Below are 27053 nucleotides of genomic sequence, written 5' to 3' on the forward strand. Positions count from 1 at the left end.
TGGTACTTTGCAGTGCAAAGGAAGGAAGATCTGATAAGACCATAAAGTCAACAAGGGATGAGGTAGTCCCACCACTCATTTGCTTGTACTTCTCTGAGCCAGCTAAATTAGAGGCTAATCTCTATCTGGAGTTAAGGAAGAGTCACTTTCAAAAGGCAATTCAGACCACTGAAGTGGGGATCCTGCTCCAAATGCTTCTGAAGCTATGGCTGAGTACCCCTCCAAACACAGCAGCTGGAGTCCAACGCAAGTTGGTTTATCCAGGTGAGAATTAACCAAGTCACTGTGGGAGTAACAAAACCCTGTAAAATTTAAGTCTTTGGTCATGGCTTGAACCACAGCTCACTCTTCTTTCTTGCCAGAAACAAAAGCAGTAAGCCAAAGAGCTCCTCTGTAAATGGCATATAAGTGATGGTCTGTTACCTTGTTCCAGTGCCCCAGGTGGCTTTCAGCAGAGATCACCTGCACATGTGAAGCAGTAGTTAAGAGTTCAAATTAGGAGGAATCACGCTAAGCATTGACTTAACAAGGCACAGGTGAGTGAAAATACTTTCAGTAAAATCCTCCCCAACATCCATTTGCTTATCTTCCAGTCCAGTGAGGACTACAGATTTGCTCCTGTGGGCAATATGATGCTTAAACAAGCCACTCTGTGTGGCAAAGGTAAAAAGGAACAATGTCTGCCTGTAGTAGATTTAGCTATTATAAGCCATGAAAGATAATGACTGGCAAAAAGACAAGAAAGTTAAGGTATGGATGGCAGAAAACCAGGTTAGAGCTAGGTATGTACAAGGAGAAAAAAAGACAACAATACAGAAAGTTCAAAAAGAAGATACAAAGCACAGCATAAAATAAAGATGCATCAGGGAACAAATGCTATGGCTGCTTTCAAACAATCCCTTCCTCTACACTGCTTTGGCTGTGATAGGATACACTATGACACTTCCGTGACAGGAAGCCACTAAACAGAAAACTAGTTGGGAGTGAGGGAAGGTGGAGGCTTTAGAGCATAAAGCAAATCCTGGGTGTTGTAAGCATAGTAGCTCTGGGTTTCCTATGATCCACGTCTCCCTACTGAATAATACCCTTATGACTTGTTTCATTCCTAGAGGTGGTCTTGAAAGAAACTTAATTTCTTAAATACTTGTGATTCAGAAACAATAGACCTAAGGTACATTTACTAAATGGAAAACCCTAAAAGGTTTCAGTGTCTGTACCTGCAAGCAAACATCCCCATAGCCAACTTCTGAAATATGGTGAATGCACCTGAAAGTGTGAAAGCATTACAAACTTTGTTCCATCTCTTACTGTTCTTTCTTGCCACATTCCTCTGAGAAGCACCAGTCTCAGAAGACCTGACACCCAGGTCTCCAAAGGTGTATGGGCACCTACACTGTATTGAGTTCAAAGGCATGAAATGTCTCAATGCTTCCTGGGCCTCTGGGAGTGAGAGTTCATTGGCTTGATTGGCAATTAAAGCCCATCCACAGGAGGATACTTAACACCTGGGAGGACAAGGATCATAGTTTATACATTCAGATACCACATTTCTTCCCATTGAAGACACTACACTGACAGAGCTGTGAGATGAGCCTGGAAGATGATGCTCTCACTAGAGCCTCTCTCATGGGGCCCCTCACACTGTACCTGTGCAAGCTTCCTCCAATACTTTCCATCATTCTGTGATCATCTACAACTGGTTTCCTTCAGAAACTTGGAAGGCTTTTTAATCATTCCAGAAAAGTGAGCTACAGGTTCCTTGCACACAGAAAAAGAGCTTGTTTGCACATTATGCTACCGGTGTACATTCTGCACAGTTTACCCAAAGTTGGATTGTACAAAAGACACAGAGCTATTCTTTTCTTAGTCACAGGGTTGAAATTCAGGGAAATTTCACTTTCATCACATTTAGACGATAAAGAAAGAGAAGAATACAGACAGAAGTGCTACAGGGCTGAAGAGAGAAACAACCAAACTTGAATAGATGACTGCATGACATTTAATTGCTTTCCAAAACAACTGGCAATTATTGAAGGAGATGAAAGTCTTGCTCAAGAAAGCAAATTTCAGTGTCACATGTTACCTCTGCCAAAGTAACTTAGATAAGTTTTGAAACAGTCATAAAAAGCTTGTAAAAATAACCCCCCAAAACCCAAACTAAAGGAACCCTGCTGGAAATCAAGTATCATGAGATAGATGTACTAGGAAGAAACAAGTTTGCAAGAAATCAGACACATTTATATGCAAATTGTTCATAGTAACTGATGCTGTATCTTTAGCTGCTGAACACTGGTGAAATGCCATTGGCTTGTGTGGAACTGCAGCAGTTCACAAAAGAGTTTGTGTACTGCCATGTACTTAAGAACGGGATTATCCTGAAAGACCAATTTGCCAGTTAACTAAAAGCTAGCTGAAGTAGGGTGCTACTATAAAGAACTTGGACAAGTCAAGGATCTGATCTCTTTCTCAGAATCACAGAATGGTGGGCGTTGGAAGGTTGCTAAAGCAGCTCCACCTAGATCAGGTCACACAGGAACGTGTCCAGGTGGGTTTGGAAATCTCCCAAGAAGGAGCCTCCACACCCTCCCTGGGCAGCCTGGGCCAGGGCTCCCTCACCTCAGCACTGAAAGAGTTTTTCCGTCTGTTTCAATGAAACTTGTTGTGTTCCAGCTTTTTTCCATCACCCCTTGTCCTGTCTCTTCCTTTTTTTTTCCTGATTACTATAATAATTTTAACAGGATGGCTTACAAAAGCTTGCCATTTCCTTTACATTTGTAAGAGCTATTTCTCCTGAACAAAAACCCACTCAGGGGAAAGAAGTCTTTCTTCCCCATAGCAACGATGGGGTACTCCACACAAAGAAGCACCTAGCAGTTTAGTTCACATTTTTTAATAACATGGCACAATTTACATTACACAAGTCTTCGCTGATGAGGAAACATGCTGAAGATTGAGAGCCGCTTCACTTTTCTTTTCACAGAGGGTCTAGAAAGGACTTTTATTACATACAGGATAAACAGCAAAAAGGTTGGTATATAACAATCTCTTTACAATACTGAAAGCTACCACTACGGTTCCAGTGTACATAATTCTTCAGGGTTGGAGGGTTGGGGTTGGTTTTTTTTTTTTTGTAGTATTTTTCCTTTTGTTCTTAAAAAAAAGAAAAAGAAAAAGAAAAAGGAAACCACTGCACAACATCTGGAGTTCACAAAATCTGAAGCTCACAACTAAACCTTCAGTTGACTACTAAAATAGATCTCTGATCATTAGAAACAACTGTCTGTAGGGAACTTTTTTCTTCTTTTTTTTTTTGTGGTTTTTTTCTTGCCAAAACAGGATAACAACTTCAGATAGCACTTTAATACACTAGTAGACCAATGGAACTAATTTTATTTCATACATATATTTTACAGTCCAGTAGACAAGATATTGAATTCTCTCTGATAAAGTCATATTCTCTCCAAATATTCAGACAGGAAACTTAATGGCATTATAAAAAAGTGTGTTATGAAAAGACAAGACTTCAGAAGATTGAGGCATAAAAAGGATCATGTTCTTCATGTTATTTCATGTCTTCTATGGTTAGGGAACAACAAGGCTGACCTGTTAACTAGTCACAGACTTTATTACCAACTGAAATACAACAAATTGCATTATGAAATCTGCATCGGAGTTCATGAATTAAACTACTGATCCACAGTGAAAACATATCCATCATTCAGAGGGGCATTCCCTTTCTTGTAGGATTTGTTTCAATGCAGCTAGGGGGGAAAAAAAGAGTGTGTACAGATAAAAATGACACACTGGCAATAAAAGCAGACAGGATGGCTACGAGCAGATGTGCTTCTAAAAACAGATTTGACATGTTAAGTGACAAAAGTTCTGGAAAATAGCCAGCATTTGATTATTACTCCGTTCAACCCAGATTAATGTGACTGAAAACCAATCTGTGGTGACTCCAGCATTGGTGATTACAGGTCGCTAACCCTGACGCCTTCTAAGGAATCCATGAGCTACAGTAACACCAGCATCTTGATGCAGGGGTTCAGAAAGAAAACTACACTTCTAAGGGTCTGTTTCTTCACCAAAACATGAAAGAGAAGTAGGTTTCTATTACAGATGAGCTTGTTCAGGGAAAATATGACTTTAATTATGTTGTGTGTTGAAAAGGCTCCTTTGAGTTATAAAGGCTTTTGTGAAAAGCCTTGAAATTCATTGCATAGTTGAAGGGGTTTAGCTGTCTATAACAATATATGTAACACAGCATAAGCAGACTGTGTTCATCAATATTAAGTTTGCAAATAGCACAGTTTAAGAAGTATTAATGTATTATGTTACTTAATTTTATCTATTTACATTTGTACAAAGTAAAGCTTTCATCTTACCCTTTTTGCATATATGAACCATTAACCCATGAAGCAATCTTTTTACATAAATATCTACAATTGTCTTCACTTCTGGTCTGAAAGAGCTTTGTACGGTTGACACTGGTGGTTGGTTGTTTCTAGTGAAATCCTTTGATGTCTTGTTCTTCAGTTCCAATGTTGAAGTTTTTAAACTAGAAATCGAACAGCGCAGGGGACACGAGGGACATGTGGGCTTGGCTAAAAGACCTGGAAAATTTCAACATATAATATACAAAAAAAACCATTTCAAAATCTTTGCACTCGGGTCTATACATATTGTACAGTGGGTCGCATCCCCAGTCTGTATCAATGACTACTAAGAAGGTCTTTATATTACGTTCATTTACAACGTTCTGTCCCTCTTCCTCTGGTTTTTATTGAGTCTCACTCTGCTTATCGAGCTTCGATGTCCTTGAGGGTGTGAGAAGGAGGCCTCTCTCTCATCTCTGTTGACAGAGGAGTAGTCCTTCTGGGAGACCCAGGCCGAGGTCCCAGAGTCGAAATAAGAGGCGGAGGGGCACTGAGAGCTGCTGTGGGGGGAGTTTTATTGAGGATGCCATTCTGGTGTCCCGTCGGGGGACTGACTCTGGGGTAGTGCATGCTGGGGAGTCCCGGCGTGAGGAGGCTGGGGTGAGGCAGGTGCCCGTCCAAGGCGGCGGGGTGCACCGAGTGCAGCCGCGCGTGTTCGTAGTCCTCTCGGAGCATGTGCAACCGCTCCCTGTCATCCAAGTGGTTGCCCCTCTCGTGCTCACGTCGAGGGTCGACAGAGAGAGGGTGGTGGTGATGGTGGTGGTGATTGTAGTCGTGAGGTTCCCGATCCCTGAATGACCTGTCTGCTTCATATAACCTTGGCGTAGAAAGACGATGAAGGGGGTCGTTTCTTAGCAAAAAGTCTCTGCCCAGTGGGTCTCTCCGATGAATATCTAGCTCTCTGTACGGATCTCTTAAGGGATCTCTCATTGGATCCCAGTGGAAAGAAGGATAGGGGAACCGTTCTCCACCAGGAATTGGGCTGATTCCCATAAAAGGGGTCATCATGCGAGTCCTGTCCAGGCCACTGATGCTGTTCATGTGATGGATACCAGTTACACCCACAGTCATGGGCATAGACACTAAAGGACTCGGATGGACGTTCGACGTGGATATAGGCGGTGGCTGATCAGATGACCTATGAGTCTGAGGTCCCTCAGGTTGAACGTCGTGGTCTTCCTTCCGCTCCTCCTTCACTTTGACTTCATTGTTTTTCTTCGGGTTATCGTACGCTGACTCATTCTTCCTCTCGGCCTCACGGCTGGAGGTACTGTTAGGCCTGGTGCTCTCCACAACAGGGGGCCTAGAATACGGCGAGGGAACCCTGGGCATTTGTTTAGACTCTTCCACCACTCGGCTTTCGTGGCTCAGGCCTTCTTTCTCCGAAATATAGTTGTCCTTCACCTTGTGCTCTTCAACGTTAATTTCCTTCCGAGATTCGGAGTGATCCCTCTCTCGTTCTTTGGGTTTCTCTTTCTCTCGAGCCTCGGGATTCAGATGGCTCCTCATCTGCTCATTTGAGCTGCGATTATGGCCGAGGGAGTTTACTGGATGGATAGGTGCTGGTGAAGGATGGCTGGAGTGTCTTTTCTCAATGCTCTCCCTAGAAGAAAGAGAAGTGTACAAATGAAGGCACGAGAAACTCTTCAAATAAAACAAAGACTCTAGAGTGTCTGGCTTTATATTCGTTGCTTTGCAGAAAGCTAGTAAAGTGCACCATTAAATGCACTGTTCCTTTGGCACACCCAAAACACCGACAAAGCATCCCATCTCTGAGCTAGGCCTATTCTATCATCTCAGTTCGTCAGAAGAAGATCCCTGAAGCTGCTTTGTGAATGATCTGATTGAGATTTCAAACACTGAAGTCCATAGAAGGCTCCCATGGGAATCTAGCTCTAGAACACATATTTCTAAGAGAACAGCCTTAATTGTTTGCAAAGAAGACAGAGAAAAATGAAAACATAGTAATTTAATCAAAAAACAGTGAGGCAATACAATCCAAACTACATGGTTTGGATACAATCCAAATACAATCCAAACTACAGCATTTTACCTGCTGCTTTTATTAAGAATGTATTTGGGAAAACAGATGACATCTTATTCAACCACTTCTAAAATCACTTCTAGACCTTGGTGTGTTACACATTTCTTACCTCTGCTCTCTCCAATCTTCTAGCTTTTCAATGTACCTCTCACAACTCAATTTACTTCTTAAAACCAAACCCGAAACTCTTTCAAGACACTAGTATGATGGTGACAATCCACATCTATGACCAGGCAGGCAATGTGCAGTGACCCTCTGTGCAAATCTTTTAATAGAGGCAGCCACCAGGCATAGATGATGTGTTCACTTCCTCAGCAAAGATCAGTCTGCCTCCCGTGCACATCATTTGGGCCAGCTCTGAGAACATCATCTCAGGGAGTCAGCTGCTCTTCAGATTACCAAGCCTTTGCCATCTAGGGTAGTGCAAGCAGAGGAGGGACAGGGCACTTCCCTGTCAATTCTAAGAAGTCTCAAAATACTGTGAATTCTTCCATCTTTCAGACCTATTTATGTTACACAAAATGTTAGAGAATTCTTGTCTGGTAGCAGATGAAAACCTGAATATGTGTGTGGCTTCTGCACCAGTTATGCTCTGGAAGCAAGTGCTGACCAGGAGTTGTTAAGCACAACACTAAATGAAAAAGATTTCCTATGTAAAATTAATCAAATTCATCAGGTAAATCTAATTCCTCAGATCAAATGATTTTAAACTCCCACTAATTTCAATTGATCTCTGAATTAAGAGTCTCTCCATACAGACAGCTCCAGATAGTCAGTGTTGGACACATGCTGTTTGCTGAGCATGGAAATTCTGTTCCATGTGGGGTGATGGACAACGTGCTGTAAAAGCAAAAGTGAGGGATAAGCAGCGAGGCCCTGAAGACCCAAACAGCTCCTGTTTACACAGTTTCTCTTTGGATGCTGCAGTCTTTGCTTAGCAATGTACAACCTGAAGACACACAGATGAAAAGAGGAGGTTGAATCTGGCTCTGGATAAGAGGAGAGTTCTGCTTTGATATACTGTGCCCTAAACAGTCTGGAAATTGTGTCCTAGTTCCCTCCTCTTGCTTTCCACCACAACTTGAGGCATTGATTGAACAGCTTCCCGATTTGCACACGGGGAGACCGAGTCAAGGCGTTCCACTGAAGGCTTCTTGACGTGAAGACTCAAATCTTTTGCACTGCTGGGAAAGCACTGGCTTGTGGATTCTGCAATGTCTGATTTATTTTGCACATGGGACTAGTTCAGAGTTCACTAGGAGAGCTTATTGAGTCCTTTTGCTGACATTTAAGCAATTCTCTGTGATATGTTTTAAATTATGCATACAATGTAGGTATTTTCTAGAACCATAGGAAAATATATGTGCAACCAAAAGAACCTGTTCCTGTGCCAATTTCATGATATTCAATTACAGTCATGGCACTATCCCAACAGGCTTTTGATAGGTGGTTTATATATATATATATATATACACACATGTGTATATATGACATATATATACATATATGATGGCATACAATTAAATGTCATTATTAGAATGGGATTACTTTTAAACCAAATACCACTGAGAAGGAATCACAGAATGGTGGGTGTTGGAAGGGACCTTTAGAGATCATCCAGTCCAACCCCCTGCTAAAGCAGCTCCACCTAGATCAGGTCACACAGGAACATGTCCAGGTGAGTTTTGAAGCCCTCCAGAGAAGGAGCCTCCACATCCTCCCTGAGCAGCCTGGGCCAGGACTCTGCAAATCGTTTTTCACAACAGCTGTTTTGACTGACTTTTTCCTAATGCTGGGCTGGAATGAAAGTCCTTAAAACAACAAAAAAAAAAACCCATCCACAACTGCAAACAATGTTCCAGGAGAATGCAGGGACTCTATTGGACATTGCTGTCACTCCCCGGCCAGCTCTGCACCTAGGAAAGCTTCAGAGGCTGATGTTTCATATTCTCTGAGCTATCTAAGGATTTTCCCTCTCTCCATCTGCTGGCAGGGGGCTGCAGTAACAGCTTATCCAAGCAGAGTGACCAGTGATTCACTGTACCCTATCTTAGGTGGGGAGGAGCCACGATGAGAAGTACCTCTGAGGTACCTTTCCACTGACAACAGAAGAAATCTAGCTGAATGCTTTTGGCTAGATGGCCTATTTGGAGGCTGATCAAGCTAGACCCTTGATGACAGGATGATTCTGAGATACAATCATATCTCTGGCTGTGATTCCCAGTTCTTCCTGTTTGGGAAAACTTGCTTAAAATAGGTAATAGAGAGTGGGACCTCAACTAGAAACCAGGGCTACATCCTCCTGCCCGGGGTGTCACTGAAGATAAAAGACAAGTGTGAGAGGTTCACAAGCTACTTCAGACATTATCTACTTGGGGAGCTGGTCTCCAGGAAGAGATTTCCAGCATCTTCTCATACAGGCAACAGCGAGAGCATACTGCAAAGTACTGTTCTTCAAAACCACACAGATGGATGTAACACTAGTTCAGCTAACCCACACTTGTACTACACTGGTAAGTGTGGAGAGTATGGAGTATGAGTGGCACTTGCTTTTAAGGTCTGGAATTATTACAGATCAGTATGTTCTGAGCTATGATGTGGAGTTCAGGCAATGACAAAGCAGCTTGCAAGGGATATATTTCAGAAAGGGATTTTCTTCAGCAGGAACACTTCATAAGAACACAAGAAAACAGCAACTGAAATAAATAACCACATAATTCTAAAGACTACCCACACCATCAATAACTAAAACGCTTTGCCATTCAAGCCAGTAAACTTACTTACATGCTTAAGCATTTTACAGGACAGAACCCCCAATTTGTAACAGCAATTTATCTTGAAGCATTAACACCAGACATGAAAATAATGAAGCTATGCTACCAAACAGAAAATATTCCAAATGGAAAATGTAGGTGAAAAGTTCTCTAGTTTGACTTGCTCTTCACATTTTACAACAACATAGACAAAAGCTCTTCAATGTATCTTTAGAATATCTAATGTGTTAGCATAACTTCTTTTAGAAAAAGCTACTAATGCTTATATTTGGGTTAGTGACAGAGAAGTCAGAAAAGCACATCTCCTAAATATTCTTTTATGCTAAAAAAATTAGATACAAATAGCCATTATGTACTGAAGTAATGTGCAAACTTAACAGGAAAAGCCATTAAGCCACAACTGAAAAAGCTGAAATCAGCCTCTCTGCATTGTTCAAGGAAGGCATGACACTTGCTGAATGGCAAATTCTTAAAATTTGGTACTTAAAATGTTCAGAGGAATTGCTACTGAGTTAACTGGATAATGGGAACAGTCCTGACAAAAAATATATATGACCAGATTTTACTTTCCATTAACCCTTCCCAGCCTGGACATGTTAGTGTGCAAGTCCATGTCAAACACTGAACAAAAACTAGGCTGAAGGTGTGGAACAGCAGTGCATGGGGGTGTGGCTTTTTTTGAGGGGAACTGAGGTTCAGTTAATGACCTGCATGCACTGAAATGTGCTGTGGTACTGGAACACGACATACCCAGTGCATTCGACAGTGTTACAGCTTTTCCAGTGGCCCCTCTGGGGAGCCCAGCTTTGAAGAGGGAGGAAGCATGGTTTGTTTTGCAGACAAGGTCCAATTTACACAGTCATTGAAGCACAGGAAGGTCCAGATACGCATCTGATGGACTTTATAATCTTTCTTTGCATCCTGTCAGGCACCTTTCTACACGTTAAGTCTTCAAAAGGCCTAAGGCAAAGGTGACCCACAAGGTAACATGTGTGGGGCTGAGTCTATTCTCACTTGACGCTGCCTGAACTCTGCTTCAGCAAAACTCCTTCTGATGAAGCGCAGTGCAAGTGAGAAGAGAAACAGATGCAGCAGGGAATGCCTGGGTTACAAACCTGCCTGTTCCTCAGTGCCTCGTGCCGCAGGCAGCAGTGGTGTCAGCTCCCCAGGTGCCCCTCTGCTGAAGCTCTGGTTTAATGATGTGCCAGGCTGGGAAGGGTTAAAAGCGGAACAGAGCCCCAAGCTTTGAACTAGACAATTCTTGGAAGTGTTCTTTTCGTACCTTTCTTTGTCATCTTTACTAACAGATGAGTCTCGTTTATCTACATCTCTATCTCTGTCATGAGCTGCAGCAGATGAACTGCGCTCCAGCTCTCCTGGCTTCAGCCAGGGCGGAGGGGTCGGGAACGAAGGAGGAGTTCGGTGCAGTCGGTTCCAGGGCTCGTGAGGGTTGCTAAAGCTCTGCATACTGGGGCCATCCTTGTGGCCGAACACTGAGTTGGGTGCTGAAATGGTGAAGTGGAAAACAAAAAGGTTTAAGAAAAAGGTATGCTCTAGTGAAGGTACTTACCAAAACAACTTTTACAGCACTCAGAGTTAAAATGAATACATATTATTGGGAGCTGGAAAAGGAAAGGAAATTAACAGAGATTCATTAGAGGGTCTCATTCCTAAAAAATGGGCAGGCATCTGACAGCTGTTTTAATTGGAAAGGGAAATGCTGTGGATAAAATTGACAGGGGATGACGTAAGAAGATACAAGTGACAATGATCCTTGTTCCAAATACTTTGGAGACATCAGGAAGTTACCATTCTATGGATTACAATTAATGGAACTTGTTACATTTCATCCTGAACCAAACTACAATCATAAGGGACTGAAATCATGCCAGATTTGAAGGATGGAGAAAGAGAGTGATTTTTTTAAAGGATGACTTTTTGTGACTGGCCAAATCTAGAGAAATGTTGATGATCCGGAACAAATAAATGCAGGTTAGTGATCTTTTCCAGGCACATGCCCTGGATGAGCAGTGAGAAAAGAAAAAAGCCAAGTTCCCATCCACAGCTAGGGATGCTGCAGACAATAACTGTTTCTGAACATGCAATTAGACCATAGGAAATGTCAACAAACTCCTTAGACTCCTAGGTTCTTGTTTGGTTGGTTGATTTTTAACTGAATAATGTAATGGTGACATTTAGCACTGTGGTGAACCCAAACTAGTAACTAACAGAAAATAATTCACTGATGACTAAAAACTGCTGTTATTTAGAACAAAAAAAAGGTCACTTTTCAACTTCCCATCTCTTAGTGGTATGCAGGCTGAGCAACTAGTGAAAAAAGGACAGCAAATAGCCATCATCACTCAATATCCTCAATTACACAGCAAACAAGACTTGATAAACAAAGAGGTTACTCACTAACTGTGGGGTTCCCGAGTCCCCCGAAGGCGTTGCTGCCCACCGCAGTGAGGCCGCTGAAGGAAGCCGGTCGGTTGAAAGGCTCTGCAAAGCAAAGCAAGAGCTGCAGCTCCCTGGCATGTAGTAATGAACACCCACCATTGTGTGTCAGCCCCCTGCCCGCCTGTGGGGAGCAGCCTCCTCCCCAGCACAGCACCCAGCACTGGGGGGCACAGACAGACACAGGGTGTCTTCCTCAGGGGCAGTATGCATGGGACGGTGTGACTAGAAAAGCTTCCCCTTCAAAGAAAAATGAGATGTTCAAATATAGCTGGTATTGAGGCCTGTACTTCAGCCTAAGTAGCTACTTCATTTAAGACTTGGAAACATCTCCATTTTTATTCCCTTTTATTCCTTTCCAATTCAATTCCATGGTCTTTCTCAGGAAACATCCCTGGCTAGCAAGACTATTATTACCTCTGGCAACTGTGCCCCAAACACCTTCAGGCCATGCCTGCTAAACCATAGCCAGGACATAAATAAAGGGTCCCATTACACTGACACATCCTGCTGACCTGAACATTTTGTAATTCTCCTGACATTTATTGCAAATACTGTATGAAAAACTAAGATGGACTGAAAAATACTGGAATGGGGCTTTTTATAGGGCATAGGTAAGTCATATAGAGCAGATTTCCTTCTCACTGTACTTTGGAGAAGGCTAATAATTTTGATTAAACATTTCTGGTAAGTACCAGCACAGAGGAAAGGAAGATCAAATCCAGCACTTTCTATAGGCAGCTTAGTGTAGAATGACAAACCTACACTGTGAGCTTGCTGTATCATTTTGGTGACCCTCTTGAATCCTTCCCTATGCAAAACAAAATGCCAATCTAGATCCTCGATCTTGGGTGATCCTACAGGCAGCAGATCCTCTTATTATAACATCAATAAGTTAGAAGGGAAAGAAATTTGGTGACTTAGGTGGTTCTATTTTGCCAGTTCTCACTAACAGACACATTTGAGGCCAGATAACAAGATTCTAAGGATACATTTCCCACTCACTTAAGCAGGCATCTAAGCAGGAAAAGAAACACCTTTGTGAACCAAAGCCTTAACCTTAAGGCTTTTTTTTTTTTGAGTAGTTATAAACATGACCAGAGTGGAGCCAAACCAGCCCTTCTGCTCTTCTAACAGAACCCCAGAATGATGGGGGCTGGAAGGGCCCTACAGAGCTCATCCAGCCCAACTCCTGCTAAAGCAGGTTCCGCTCGATCAGGGGGCACAGGAACGTGTCCAAGTGGGTTTGGAAACCTCTTGAGAGGGAGCCTCCACACCCTCCCTGGGCAGCCTGGGCCAGGGCTCCCTCACCTCAGCACCAAAGGAGTTTCTCCTCCTGTTCCCGTGGAACTTTCTGTGTTCCAGCCTGTGCCCGTTACCCCTTGACCTGTCACTGGGCACCACAGAACAAACAATGGCCCCATTGTCTTGATACCTGCTCTTTGGGTATTTATCAGCATTGTTAAGGTTCCTTCTTCTCTCTCCAGACTGAACAGCCCCAGGTCCCACAGCCTTTCCTCAGAAGGAAGATGCTCCAGTCCCCTCAGCATCTTGGTGTCCCTGCACTGGCCTCTCTCCAGCAGTTCCCTGTCCCTCTTGAGCTGGGGAGCCCAGAGCTGCATGCAGGACTCCATCCAGACTGCTTTCAGGGGTATTTCCCAACCTGCTGTCAGTGACACCACTGTGTGTACTGAGAACTGCTACTTGGGTAAGAGCTAAATGCACAATCTGTAAAGGTCAGGTAAGCAGATCCTCAAAGAAACCTTTGATGGTCTCACCAGACAATGTGTCCTGTTCCTGAGTTGTATTCACCATTAGTCAGTTGCAGAGGGAACATACCTAAGTGAGCAGCTGGGTTGAGGAAGTTGCTGTGGTGAGGTGGTGGGCCGAAGGGGGTGCCGGTCGGGTGCCCCCCACCTGCCAAAACAAAGCACAGGGGTGAATTCCTGCAAAAGCTCAGAGAGGGACTCAAGCCCCACTCCAGGCTTGACTGTCATTTCTGAAACAGCAGCTCAGGAGAGCAGAGATTGCTCTACACTGGGTAGAGGCTCTCAGGTCAGGATCCTGTGCAAAGAGCAGCTGCTTTTCTATACAGAAATTCAGCTCTAAACAGAGTATAAAGGGTGGGGCAGGGGGAATGTTTCAGCATGGAAGAAAAAAGAGCATGTAACATACATCTGATTTCCAACCTGTTATCTCCATGATGCACTGGACATCACTGTAGAAGAAACATTCCTCCATTTACTACCTGCATGGCATTTCAGCAGGTTGAGCTTCTTTAAAAGCATACAGAATGACTTAAAAATATTTCTCACACACACTAATAGTCCCTGGCTTGTCTTGCAGACAGCTCATAAGCCAAAGCATATGGGAAATTTCCTTTTAACATGGCAAGGTGTCAGCATTTTCATGAGCACACCATAAGGAGGAGATTTCACTTCTCAGTACTCACTGGCTGTGGAGAAGAGAGTGGAGGGCCGGGCCAGGTCATGGGGGTGGTGGATGGCTCCAAAAAGGCTGGGGCCCGGTGGCCTGCTCAGGAACTCAGGTTTCAGGCCAAAGTCCAGCTTGTGTGGATCAGACTGCATCTGTTTCTGCAATGGAAAAACAGGATTTGGAAGAGGCTGTCCTAACAGATGACAGTAAAAGGCACTTTCAGAATGATGTGGGCATAGCAATTTATTCAAACTAACTGGTGTTTTAACAACAATATTAGTTTTTGAGACTCCAAGCACAGATCACATCTGCTTTCCTGAAAGGGGGGGTGTAAGACAGAGAGAGAAAAACTCTGGCTCTCAATGCACATTTCCTGCACATTTCAACAGTGTTTCCACATCAGCTCTCCTTCATCCCTCTGGTGCAAAGCCCTGCAGCACAGACCCCACTTAGAGACAAACAGAAAAGCCTTTGAAGAGGCCTCAGACCCAGCTCAGCTGTGGGAATAGGTCTGCCTTAAAATAACAGTTGGTTTGGAGCTGATTCTGGGTGGGCAGGAGCGTTACACACTGGGTGGAAGCATCAAGAGGAGGAGGCTGGGTGGCAGTGGAAGTGCTGCCCACCACAGCAACCCCCTGCCAGACACCCACAGCACAGCCAGAGTAAGGGCACCAGAACCTTTCACTTGCACTGGGAAGCTGCAATCAAGAAACACTTGGTGCTGTGTATCTTTCAGTGCCTCAGACTGCAGGAGAGGCTAAAACGGATCAAGTCACAGATGAAGTCTAAAGGACTGAGTCTCATTTCGACTGTGTGCACTCAGAAGTCAAAGCCCTGCATGTCTCTGTGGTTATTCACATGGCATTGGAACCACGGCTGCCTTTTGTAAGGTAAACTTGCTGAGGTAGCTGTGCTGTCGATGCTAAGTGGACAAAGAATGAGCTCTTGGTGCCCTGTGCTCATTTTAGTCGTCCCTACTTCAGTAGTTTGATAGAATGAAGAAGAGATGAAGTGGTCCCAATCACCTGCGCTGCCAGAACTCCCCAAACACAGGCTGCTGATTAATTGTGCAGGTCAGCTGAAAGGATTTACAAACGTGGAGCATCGAACCAGCAGATCTGAACAGTAATTCTGGAGCGTGCAACGCTTCGTAAGTCAGTATTTAACACTGTGCCAGCTCAGAGTGCAGACTATTACAGTGCTATAAATATGCATATTAAAAAGTTATGACCAAGTTAATGTGCATCCCTAGTAGCTGTTTTTCAAGTGCTAGTAACATGTCCATGTAGCTGTGAGGACAGCAAAGAAACAAAGGCAAAAAGCCCAAAAAGGCTTTGTCAGTGTTTTGAGAGAATGGCCTGCCACAACACTGAAATGGCAAAGATGGCCAAGCTGAGGTCATGTCTTTTAAGGAAGGAACACTGTAGTGCTTTAATGATTAAAACCAGTTCAGAAATGACAAATGCCTCAGCTGAAACCTCCGTGCCAAATTTTTATGCTGTGATCTGTTTTTGTTCTTTCCAGCAACCACGTTCTCTGACAGGCCTTACTCTGGCAGAAGAGCTGTCTGAAACTTTCCTTGCAGCTGTATGAATGCTGCTGCTCTAAATCATGAAAAAATCCCCTGTCTGAAGAGGAACATGGGTGGGTTATCATGGATGGGTTACAAGATTTTTCAATGTGTTGCTTTACCTTAAAACAGTACTAAAGAAAATTGATCAGGTTTATTTTATCCCCAGTTGCTGCTGAGGGAAGCAGCCCTCCTGATGCTAATCCTTACTTGAAGTCCAGCAAATGTGTAACACCATAACTCAGGGCTCACTAAAATCCATGTAAATGTCTGCATTAATTTCATGGCACGTTAGACTGGGCCATAAGGGCTTTGCTAAAAGAGAGAGAGACAATTATGGCATAAAAATTCTGCCTTGAATCCAGGCCAGTAACACACTGGTCAGTCTAAGGAGTGTGAAATTGCTGTGTGCCCAGAGCCAGTCTGCAGCCCTTCATCTGCAAACTCCCTGGATGTGCAGGCAGGTTACACGGGGCTGAGCTGTAGAGGTAGAGGTGCAGAGGTAGAGGCAGGCAAACAGCATCCCCAGCTGCACACAATTTTTCCTGGGGTCAGGAAGGTTGTGTTTGAACGTTTCCTACCTTGCCTGCTCATTCACTGTCTGCTCTTGCCCTCTGCAAGCAATTACTGGCAGGCCAAACCATCCCACACTTTGCAAGCAGTCTGGTGGCACTGCATGCAAACTTGACATCTCTGAGTAAATACATCTTATTCCCTGCTCTACAGTCAGGCAGTGTCTTCAGATTCAGCAGACGAAAAGTTGCCTTCACAACCTTGGGCTGGAAGGAGAAATAGTTCTGTAAGAGCCTTCAACCAGAGATTTCCCTCTTGATGACTGCATGAGAGGGGAGAGCTTCCTTCCTGCTCGTGAGTCTGACAGCCCACCTCATAACACAACCTGCCTTCCTGACTCCACACCACACCTGACCTTTTGACTGAACTGAGGTAGCGAAACACAGTTCCCAAATATTCTTAAGATGATCATCATGCATGACTCAAAGAGTCAAGTAACATCTTTTCCTGCACTTCTGGGCTTTATTCCTGTGGGGTTTTTTAACATGCAAAATAGAAAAGTGTGAGGTGAAAGAAATGGCTGCACGAAAGTGGCATTTACTACGAGTTATAAATAACACTGGTGTGACCTCTCTCTGAATATCAAATCAAGGCAGATCCAAAGGACACAGACAGCATGGGAATAATAATTTCATTTCAAGAAAATACTTTTTCAATAAAATAATTGAAAAAAAGGACATATAACTCTCCAAGTCTATAATCTTGTCTTTTCTGATAATGGGAAGATAAATGAAGATCACTAGCAGGGGAAACAAAAGGAAGCAAAGAAGAGAGATATGTCTGCTGCAGCAAATTAACCTGTCAACCTTGTTTAAAAGGGTTATTTTTAAAGTCTATTAACTGCAGGTTTTAGTAGCTGTGCAACATCTTCATATTCCTATAGCACTACTTTATAGAATTCAATTGCATACACAGACTGCAAAGTGCAAACTCCTTGTTAAATGTACTTTCTAACACAAGTTACTGACTCCTGAAGTACAAGTATGAACAACAGAGACCACCAACCTTTGCTGAGCTACTGAAAGACTTCAGGAGCAACACTGAACTCTTTGGTGACAAGTGCAGTGAAAATATGAAATAAACGTTCTCTATGGAGTCCATGTGCAAAGAATGGGAATACCCCAACCATGAAATGAATAAATACCCCAACCATGAAATCAATAAATCATTTGGTTTTCTGTTACGTGTGTTTCAGAAGAGCCCAAACTGGCCACGGCCCTGAAGTCTCAAAGCACATGCAACAAAGGAAAGACTTCCACCCCTTTACTCTGGGTGCAATAAGCCACTGTCTGGGTAACATCACTTGGAGCGAGGCTGTTACCTGACCGGCCCAGACATGGGCAGCCACCAGCCTCCAGCTGTGAGATGGGTTGTGAAAAGAGACCTATGGGAGCCTGTGGAGTCATGCTGGAAGGACAGAAGAAACCTTCCTGTGCCCTCTTCTGTCCATGAACATTAATAAGAGGAATGGGATACACGTGCCTGGTTTCTCCAGACTTACAAAAATCAAATCTTGATGTGTTTGTGTCCTGAGCCATAAATCAAAGCCACGTGGTAGCCCACAGGTACACATATTTAGCTCTTCCTAGCTCCAAACTACTTGTTATTGCCTCAGATCTGGTGTCCTTGCTCTGAGGCATCACAGACATTCCTTTGAGACTCTGCCTTTAGGTTTTTAATTTCAATATGTCATCACTATGACATGGAAGGTTCTGTTGTAATGCTACATATGGTTACTGGAATAAAGCATTAAGTGTGGCACAGAATTGCCAACAGTGAGAGGCAAACTCCTGCTCTCACAGGTCTGCACTGTGCCATTCAGCTGAAGTCAGGAGCGCCCCAAGACTGACCTTGACTTTCTGTTGGTGATGATATATCTGCCAGGCGATGTGAACGTGCATAGCACACCACTTCCCAGGCTTCTGGAAAAAAACAAAGGGACAGGACACAAATCAGTCATTTTCAAAAACCTGTGCTGCTTTATTCCAGTTCTAGCAACTCTTGTCAAGCCTGAGCCTGTGCTGTTTCAGGGGATTCCCCACGCCAAGACAACTGAAAGCAAAGGGTGTCCCTGCAGCGCCTTCCCTCTCCATCCCCGTGGAAAAACACAAATGCAGACTTTGTCTCTTGCTGTGCTATTTATCTGGATATCCAGGAATGCTCCTGGCCACTCTCCTCTCCAGATAAACTCATGCTGGGGTTTTACACACTTTGAGAACACAGCTTGTGCTGCTGCCATCAGGGGAACGGTCTCCTCCTGAGCAGCCAGAGTGCTTCACAGCTGTACACTGAGCTCATCTCCAAAAGGGCAGCTGTTCTGAGTTTGGCCTTTCCACCAAGAGAAGAAAATGAAAGCACTTTAAAAAAACACTCTGTTTTTCATAATGAACCTGACTCTCTCACGTAATTGCTGGCCTGTACCTCCAAAACTTTGTCTCAGAAATATGCTGACAAAAATGGAGGTCAGTCAATTCATCCTGTTTGGGAAGGCTCGTTGCTTTTAAGTCATAGGGGAAGAGAGGAAGGGAAGAGCCAGAGCACTATTTGGGTTTTCTTGTTGATTTTGCACTCCCTTTCCAGGACATCTGGAGATCTTGTTAGAAGAAAAGCCTCATCCAGGATACATTTTCTCCAGTTTTGTTATTTAGGGGTCTGTAGTTACCTACACAGCTAACAATTCCTGCAGATTTAAAGGTAATGACAGAAATTCAAGAAGCTCCTCAAGCTTCTGGTAACTTTAATGTTTCACAAACTACAGCACTTGCCTTCTGTGTAGCTCAACTAACAATGAAACTCACCAAAAACCAGAAGGCATCTCTGCACATATTCCCCCCTAAACTCAAGCCTTTTGCTTATTCCCAGCAACTGCCTGTGCCAGTCATTTAATAAGTTCCATTGGTTGGCTGCATCAAAATCCAGACTGTCCTGAACAGGTTGAAAAATTAACAAGAAAACTGCTCTGGATGACTGACAGACTGGGTGTTCTGATCCTCGCTTCTGAAACACTGTGGGTTTGAAGAGGATCGTCTGTCTATGCTTGACAGTGAGATACCTGAGTAAGATATACTGAATAACACTGAAAACACAGGGTAAGTAATAAAGAGCAAACCTTTTCAGTCTGCAGTGAAATGAGAAGGGATCACTGACAGGGCAGGCCTCTAGGATTTGGCTCAGGAAACCTTGTCAGCCGGCATGACAGAAGGCTGATCAATATTTAACCTCTACTCCTCATGCTGGGGAGTTGCATGAGAAAAACAGAGAACTTTGAGTATTTTTCCTCTAGTGACCCCAAGACACACACACAGAAGGAGTGACCACGCTGCTCAGCAAACATAGGGTAAAATGCCCAAGCTTTGCAATTCGTCTGCTGCATGAACCCGGTGGGACTGAGACGAGTTTGACAAACGGTACCACAAGAAGATTTCTTACCCTCAACATGGGCCTGAATGGATCTGTCAACTGTGAAGAAGAAATGACAGCTTGGTTACATGCCTGTCACTCAAACAATTGCTCTAATTAACAAATTTGTGTTGCTTCATTAAGAGATGGAATTAAAATGTTGTCATTTTACTTTCAAATGAAGCCCTTTTGGATAATAATTAGTCCTCAGCCTCCGCACTCGAGCCGATCTCCCTCCCGCCTCGGCTGGTGTACCTGAGTTTTGACAAGCAACTAAACAAAGCTCACACAGAGAGCTCTGTCCTCTGGCATCAGCAGTAATTTGTTGATTTAACACTACAAAAAATGGCTGGTTAACTACTCTGAAGAAAAACACAGATCTATCCTTTGGGCAAACTCCTGCTCTCATCTGTCAGAGCTGCTCGGCTGCTGAGAAGATTGGAGAGTGGACAAGGCCTTTTTCACAGGCTTTATCCCAGAAACTGGGTTGGAAGAGGCTGGAATGGGGTTTTAGATGTGCCACTGCAAAACACTGCAGAACAGTCCAGTGCTTCTGGCATCAGGCCCTTGACTTGTACGTCCCACCAGCCATGACTGACTGACTGCTTGCCTGATGCCTTCTCTGTCACAGAGGGGCTTTGCCTTATATATTTTTCACACTGTTGGTAAACAGGGGCTGGAGAAAACCCCAATGTTCTCATTATTGTTTTTCTGTGTGGCCTGGGGTGGTTGTTTGGGGTAGATTATTTTCTTATTCTTTTCTGCTCACTTTTCAACAATTAATGCTGGAAAATAAATTCCATTTATTGTGCATTTCTCATTTGGTTTGGATTTTCTTTTTTGAAATGCAATAGTACAGGATTTACAGGTGTGAGAGGTGCTTTGCAGATGCAGTGATGGCACAATACATCATCTTGAAGTGATCGAAGCTACACTTCAGTTGGAAGGAAGCATAAAGCTAAATAACTTAAAGATAGGAGGCTCTAGTTATCTTTTCCATTAGACAGAATAAACAAGAAATGAAAAACATGGTTCTTTTTGGTATAAAGCTCAACCACAGCACCAATTCAGAGCAAATCAAAGTCCTGGAACTTGGCATAACCCAAAGAAAACAGCTCTGCTGTTCGGCCACAACACAGCGTGGATTTCTAAGGGGAGTTCCCCATTGTCTTTGTCAGAGTTCTGCTGAAAACATGACTGCATGATGTTCCTCGTTGCAAACAATGTATATTGATTCAACCACACAAACAACACTTCATTGGCAAACAACAGGAAAGGCTGAGACCATAAATGCTGTTCACACACACTAGAACTCCAAGATCCAGAGGCACCGAGTGATCGACAAAGTGCATCTGCGTTTCACTGGTGCAATCAATGCTACAGTAGCCAAGGGAATAGCTGTCATTACCCACATTAAAAGCAACTACAGAGCATCAACACAAACCTTGAAAGAGGTTTGTGCACTCCCACGTGCAATGGGACACAATTTGCTGCTGTTCCTGGGGCTGGTGGGGCTGACAGGGTGCAAAGGGCCCTTCCTGTGCACACCATCCATGTGCTGTTGCTAACGATAAAGAGAGTAAGGATCAGGATTTCAACTGTTCTCATGCAACTTCTCTAGTCCTCATTGACCTAAACCAGCTCAGACTAAGCTCTAGTGTTAGGGTGTTAATTTGGTCACACTGGCATTTGAGGCTTTCAGGAGGAACAGCTTTACTTGAGAAAAACGTAACATTTTGTACAGACCCGTGGATCTTTCTGCAGAAGGGTATGTGGGACAGTCCCAGGTCTGGCTGCAACATCAATAGGATTGGAAGTCTGGAAATACAAGGAAAGACAGCATTACTGAGTAACACAATGCATAAGATCAACAACAAGTGCAAAATAATACTTGTTTATCATTAACACTGCCAAAACACGTGAGGGAACGGTGACTGTTTATAATGGACAATCAACAACGTGTGTATGATCTGGCATCTCAAGCAACACGTGGAGGACCAAGCTTGTGCTCTGCTGTTTATCAATACTGCACTGCAACTGGCCAAATCCACTACCCTGGCTTTCAGCACATAAAGCATGAGTGATCTCTTCAGTCACTGTACAAGCATCTGAGCTCCATCCCCAAGGAACTGTTACCAGACAGATATCAGGGAGAAGTAAAGCTTTTCCCATGACTGGAATGTAAATAATCAGCCAAAGTAACAAAATGCAGCTTTGGGGGAAAATAGAAAACCTCCAACTACATTTAGACAGAGCTTCTTCCAACATTAAAGTGAAGCAAAAAAGAAATCAGCGACAGTACAACTAACAATTAAGTAACAGAGTTGTTAACAGTCTGATTACCATACATACGAAGAATTCCACTAATGAACTGCAATTTACATATTCAGTCATTACAGTGGATGGGCCAATTTAAGAAAGGAGGTGTCTTTGCAGAAATTTCAGTCCTGATTTCAGTCTTCAGTTGCAAAGACCACAGACTACAGAACATGATTTCCTCTCACTTCGAAATCAAGAGTGACTTCATGAGAACGAAAGAGAAAACCCCCCAAACTCATCACGTTTGTGACTATCGAGGGGAGAACTGAAGCAGTGTGCTGCCTTGTGGTGGAGCTGGGAGGTAATTATGGAAATGAGTAAACAATAATGATCATGGCTTCTTAAAATCTTCATTTGAGAAAAGAGAGAGAACTAATTCTAGTGCTTCTGAAGTTAACCATGCCATTACATGCATGTATTTCTGTGAGTTATGTAGAGGTAGCTGAACCCAATGAGAAAGTTGTCACTGTAGTACATTTAGAAAGAGCCAACTGTCCTTCGTGGAACACAGCTCAGATCTCAGCTGCTTCAGAAGCTGAACCCCACACTGACCCTGAGCCTGATGCAGCTCAGCACACCAGTGGCTTTGAGTGTTTCTCACCTTGGGTTGAAATGCTCCTTGTAGTGAGCCAAAGGGGCCAGTGGGAGGGATCATGGGCGGAATACCTGATACAGCTGGAGGATAGGAGTGAAACAGCTGTAACAAAGAGAGAGAAGCATATAAGCACAAGTGCACATCCAAACGAAGCCAGGAAGCTCAACAAGGCAGAGAAAGCAAGCATCCCTGCACTGTATCAGGGAAATGGGACATGGAGAAAGCTGGGAAGCACTGAGGAAGTGATCTCGTCGCAACAATGTTAGTTAAAGCAGTCAATGAAATGTTCACAAATGTCATGACGTTTAGAGCTTAAAAGCAGTTCCAAACCCAGAAAGCAGCCACCTGTCCCCTGGACTTTACCCCCATCACCAACTATTCGTCTTAAAGTCACATCCGAGTGTTCAATGGTTTCACTTTACAAACCATTTCAAGAAAAAAGGCAGAACACTGAGACAAGTAAGACTCAGTAAACCACTGCTTGAATGGAAAAGCCTTACAGGTTCTAGCATATTATATCATTAGAACTCCACTGGTACATTGGGACATTAATGGTGTCTGTAGGAAACGAGGACAATATGCACAAGTCTGACTTCATTATGCTGAGAGGATACCCTGCCACATCTGATGTTAGCAGAGACAATTTGTTCACAAGTAGTACTTAAACAAAATGTTGAGGCAGCACCTGTCCCCCAAATTTAGGGATGCTATTTTTATAAAGACAAAAAAGCACACACCTCCACTGAGCTCACTGATCCCAACGTGTCTGTTCTGACAGAATTAAGGGGAAAGTAAAAAAAGCAGTTCTGTACTAATGCAAACAAAGCCAGGGGAAAGGAGCAGGTAAAGCCTGACACCAAATCCTGCCTTGTCTATGCTGCCTGGCTGTGCATCTTTTACTCATGCTGTAACACTGTTAACTTGCCCCACTTCACAGAAAACACTGAGATTACACAGGAAATTGCTCCCTGGTAGGAGTCAGGGGTTGAAAGCATCCCACTCCAAACACATTCTCACTGTGAGGCCTCAGGATCTAACGGGAGAGGGGCTGCTACCCAGCAACCCAAGGGGGTTACCTGGCTGATACAAATCACCTCTGAACACAGCCAATCCGAAATCCATCTACTAGATGCTACTTTTAAGATCAAAATCAATGAGTTAATGGCCAATTGAACAGAAGCAGGACTGGGCAAAGTAAAAGACTGGACGTGCAGAGTGGGCAAACTCTGGGAAAATCACAGCCCGGAGTCAATCGGCATCGCAGCGGAGCGATGAATCTGTTTACCCCAGCCACACATATGTGCTCTTCTTGCTTTTCCTTCCACTACCTCATCTTGAAAGGTCATTTATTCATATTGTCCATACTGAAAGCTGAGAAAATACTTCAGTATTTCAGAGGTATCAAAAGATACTCCTGTTTTAAAAGCATGGTGCCAAGCATCCTTTGTAACGCACGGCTGGTGGTGTCTTACATTCCAGGTAGTTTGGACCTGCTCCATTCAGTGATGCAGAAAGCATTTTTAGGTTAGTTGATACTGACCTGTAGGCATTTGAGAAATCACTGAGACATGTGTCCTCATTTACAATAACTTTTAATGAGTAGAATGTGTTTTAAATCTTCCAGTGTCTTCTGCATTTAATTGTGTGCAATGGGCTAATTCCAAATGATGGAAAGAGACGTGATACTTAACACTCTATTGGCTATGCTTTCCTTAGAGCTCTATAACAACTGCTAAGTTAATTAAATGTGACCCTTCCTCAAGGTCAGAATTATTAATAAAATACAAATATTCTACCTCCAGGATCTCTATCAGTTAAATTCCTGCAGCTGTCAAAAATGCATCTTTCATACTGTTTCCCTTTTCTCCCTCACTTTTGAGTGACATTTTCTCTTTCAAGCTTCCTTCAGGGCACAATGTAGTACCCACGGCTTTCCTGGGGTCAGGTGTAATGTGACCCTAAACTAGACCCAACGTTAACTGCAGGTACAAGTAATGCCTCCCTGTGCTACAGTAAGCCACCCTGTAAAAGAAATGGCTGTAAAATCAAAGATACTAAGGAAGAAAACTGGTTTAGATGTCTGCATGTGCTTCTAGGTGAGCTGTGTGCCCTGTTCTCACATACATTGATTTTAACTCTCAAACAGACCTTGTTCTCTGCAAAGTTCACTTACAAGCTGTAAAATATTGCCAGCTTCTTTTTAAGAGATCTGAACTGCTGGTGTGGATCTCTAAGTGGAGACTCTTGTCACCAGAAAAAGCTCTATAGAAGTGCCACAGTTTCACAGTATATCTCTCCAACCAGAAAAGCCCAATTGTGGAAGCACTTAGGCCAGCAAAAGTCTGTGTTTGATACTGCAGCTGCACAGGAAACTGCTACAAGCAGCTCCTCTGTTACCTCCACAAGCCACAGCAGTAGAGAGCACTGAAACACCCTGAGTGAAACACTCTGGCTGTAGCTCAGGAGGGGTTGTTAACCCAATGTCACCTGTAGCCATCACATTGATCTGGCATTAGCTTGGTAAACACCCACAGGTGCAAGAGCACTCTACAACCACTACCCAAGGACAAACCTTCCCCAGGGAAGGGCAGGGGAGGCACACGGGGCAGACTCCCCTCTGCCCAGCCTGCTGTGAGGCTCAGGGGCTAACGGGGAACCCAGCAAAGCCTCACCTCCCTTAAACAGGGGAAGCCCATGGGCTTTGCAGTTCAGGGAAGTGCCAGATTTGTATGGGATTACACCACTAAATTTGAAAAGCAGACACTTCTGCAATGTTTCCTACATTACATGGCAACTCCTGTGCTTTATTTGTCTAAAATTCCTTTACCTATTTCCCCTTCCATGCCCAGTGGTAAGGGATCTTCAGAATCCATGGAAGGCTCAGCAAGTAAGAGTGCAATTTTGCAAACAACAATGTGAATGAGCAGCATTACCCTTTTGAGGAAAGGTGATTACCGTAGGCTTTAACATTTGTCTGATGCTCCTAGAGCTCTGATTATGCAAACACTCATACACTTCAAGTTACTCAAATGAGGTGTCAGAAATCACAAGGACTATTCATGTGTACTACAGGCACAAGTTGTTCACAGGAGCTGTGTTTCATTGGTACAGCTGAAAGCATCACACCATCATCCCAACCAGTTTTTTTTGCCCAGTTCCACTTCTAAGCAAAACCAACACATAAAGCCAAGTGCTTTGCAGATTTCTGAGTGCTGATGCAGTACTCCTTCTCTCATCAAAATATCACTATTGGATTTAGCAACTCTTGTCATGTTCAACCAAATACCTGTCTCTGCCAATATGACGAGGGAAATGCAACCCATAGCTCAGCAGCAAATGAACCAGTAGATTCAAATCCTTAAGGGCAGAGGCTTTGCAATTAATTAACTGGAATATTAAAGATCAATTCCTTTGAATAAACAGCACTTTTGGAAGCTCTCAGATAAACACACATCTCGTGCATAGCTGGATTCATGTTGCTGTCATCAAACACGAGCTTTCAAAACATAACAAGCCCAGTGGATCAGATGTGCCTTTGAAATCTGAAGAATAAGACAAGTTCTCAGATTGTGTGAAACAAAATATGATGTATCAGGAAAAATATTAGATTACCTATCCCTGAAGGATTTGTATGATAGTTTATCATTTCATTTTGAGTTTCTCAGGAAAAAGATGAGTCAAAGTGTTTGTGGCACAACTGAAACACAGGGATGAAATCAATCGCTGTTCTCTCCTGCTCCATGGATCAGTCAGTGCTTCTGTCTCATCTTTTTCACATCAAACCTGCCTTCGAATGGTGCATGAGCAAGAGATCTTTTGATTGGAAAGGCTGATACTGCATCTTTATCAGAAACAAGCAGCATGAATGCAAGCCTTCGAAAGCCAAAGCAACCGAGAACGATGATGGTAAAATCCTGGAGTGATGATTTGGGAGAGATTGGACATTGTGCCATTGACTGAGTGGTGATCCCAACCCACCACACAAAAGCAGTGAAGTCAGTTTTAAACAGAGCAGTAAAACTCACACTGTGACGGTAGAAGGGGTCAACTTTTGTAGGGTATTTGTCAAACTGCAAAGGGATCAAAGCACAAACTAGTTACTTGATATTTCCTTGCCTCCTGTTGGTAAAATAGAAGACTGCTTCTCTAGTATTTAGCAACCAACAGAGAGGGGAAAAAATATGCAGAGGATTAGTTTCCAATGAAACTGTTTTCTTTCCTCAAAGTAACCCCAAGTCTGTGGGAGGCAGAAAAAGGAGCGCAGGGCTCCGAGCACCAGCAGGTCCCAGCCCCTCCGTGCTGGCACGGGCTGTGAGGAAGAGACAGCCCTTCCCCTCTGCCCAGCACGGCCCAGCTCAGCTCTCCTGCCCCACAACCTGCCAAATCCATACATTTTGGTAATAAAGAATAGAGTTGTGCTCTACTTATCCTCACATTTCTGCCTGGGGTA

At 43.6% G+C, this 27053-nt stretch overlaps 1 protein-coding gene across 1 annotated transcript in view; it reads right to left on the reverse strand.

Moving 5' to 3' along the window:
* Nucleotides 1-2874: 2874 nt before the first annotated feature.
* The window catches only part of AUTS2 (activator of transcription and developmental regulator AUTS2), a 773956-nt gene continuing 749777 nt past the window's right edge, over nucleotides 2875-27053 (reverse strand). The window contains exons 10-19 of the mRNA XM_062012470.1: nucleotides 26629-26673; nucleotides 22610-22705; nucleotides 21436-21507; nucleotides 19720-19749; nucleotides 18141-18212; nucleotides 14164-14305; nucleotides 13551-13628; nucleotides 11673-11756; nucleotides 10537-10759; nucleotides 2875-6039 (exon numbers count right to left, since the gene is read on the reverse strand). Coding sequence (XP_061868454.1) covers nucleotides 4800-6039; nucleotides 10537-10759; nucleotides 11673-11756; nucleotides 13551-13628; nucleotides 14164-14305; nucleotides 18141-18212; nucleotides 19720-19749; nucleotides 21436-21507; nucleotides 22610-22705; nucleotides 26629-26673 — 2082 coding nt within the window. The 3' untranslated portion in view covers nucleotides 2875-4799. The remainder of the gene's footprint in view (nucleotides 6040-10536; nucleotides 10760-11672; nucleotides 11757-13550; nucleotides 13629-14163; nucleotides 14306-18140; nucleotides 18213-19719; nucleotides 19750-21435; nucleotides 21508-22609; nucleotides 22706-26628; nucleotides 26674-27053) is intronic.

The sequence above is a fragment of the Colius striatus genome, chromosome 20 (assembly GCF_028858725.1).
Source record: "Colius striatus isolate bColStr4 chromosome 20, bColStr4.1.hap1, whole genome shotgun sequence".
Lineage (NCBI taxonomy): Eukaryota > Metazoa > Chordata > Aves > Coliiformes > Coliidae > Colius > Colius striatus.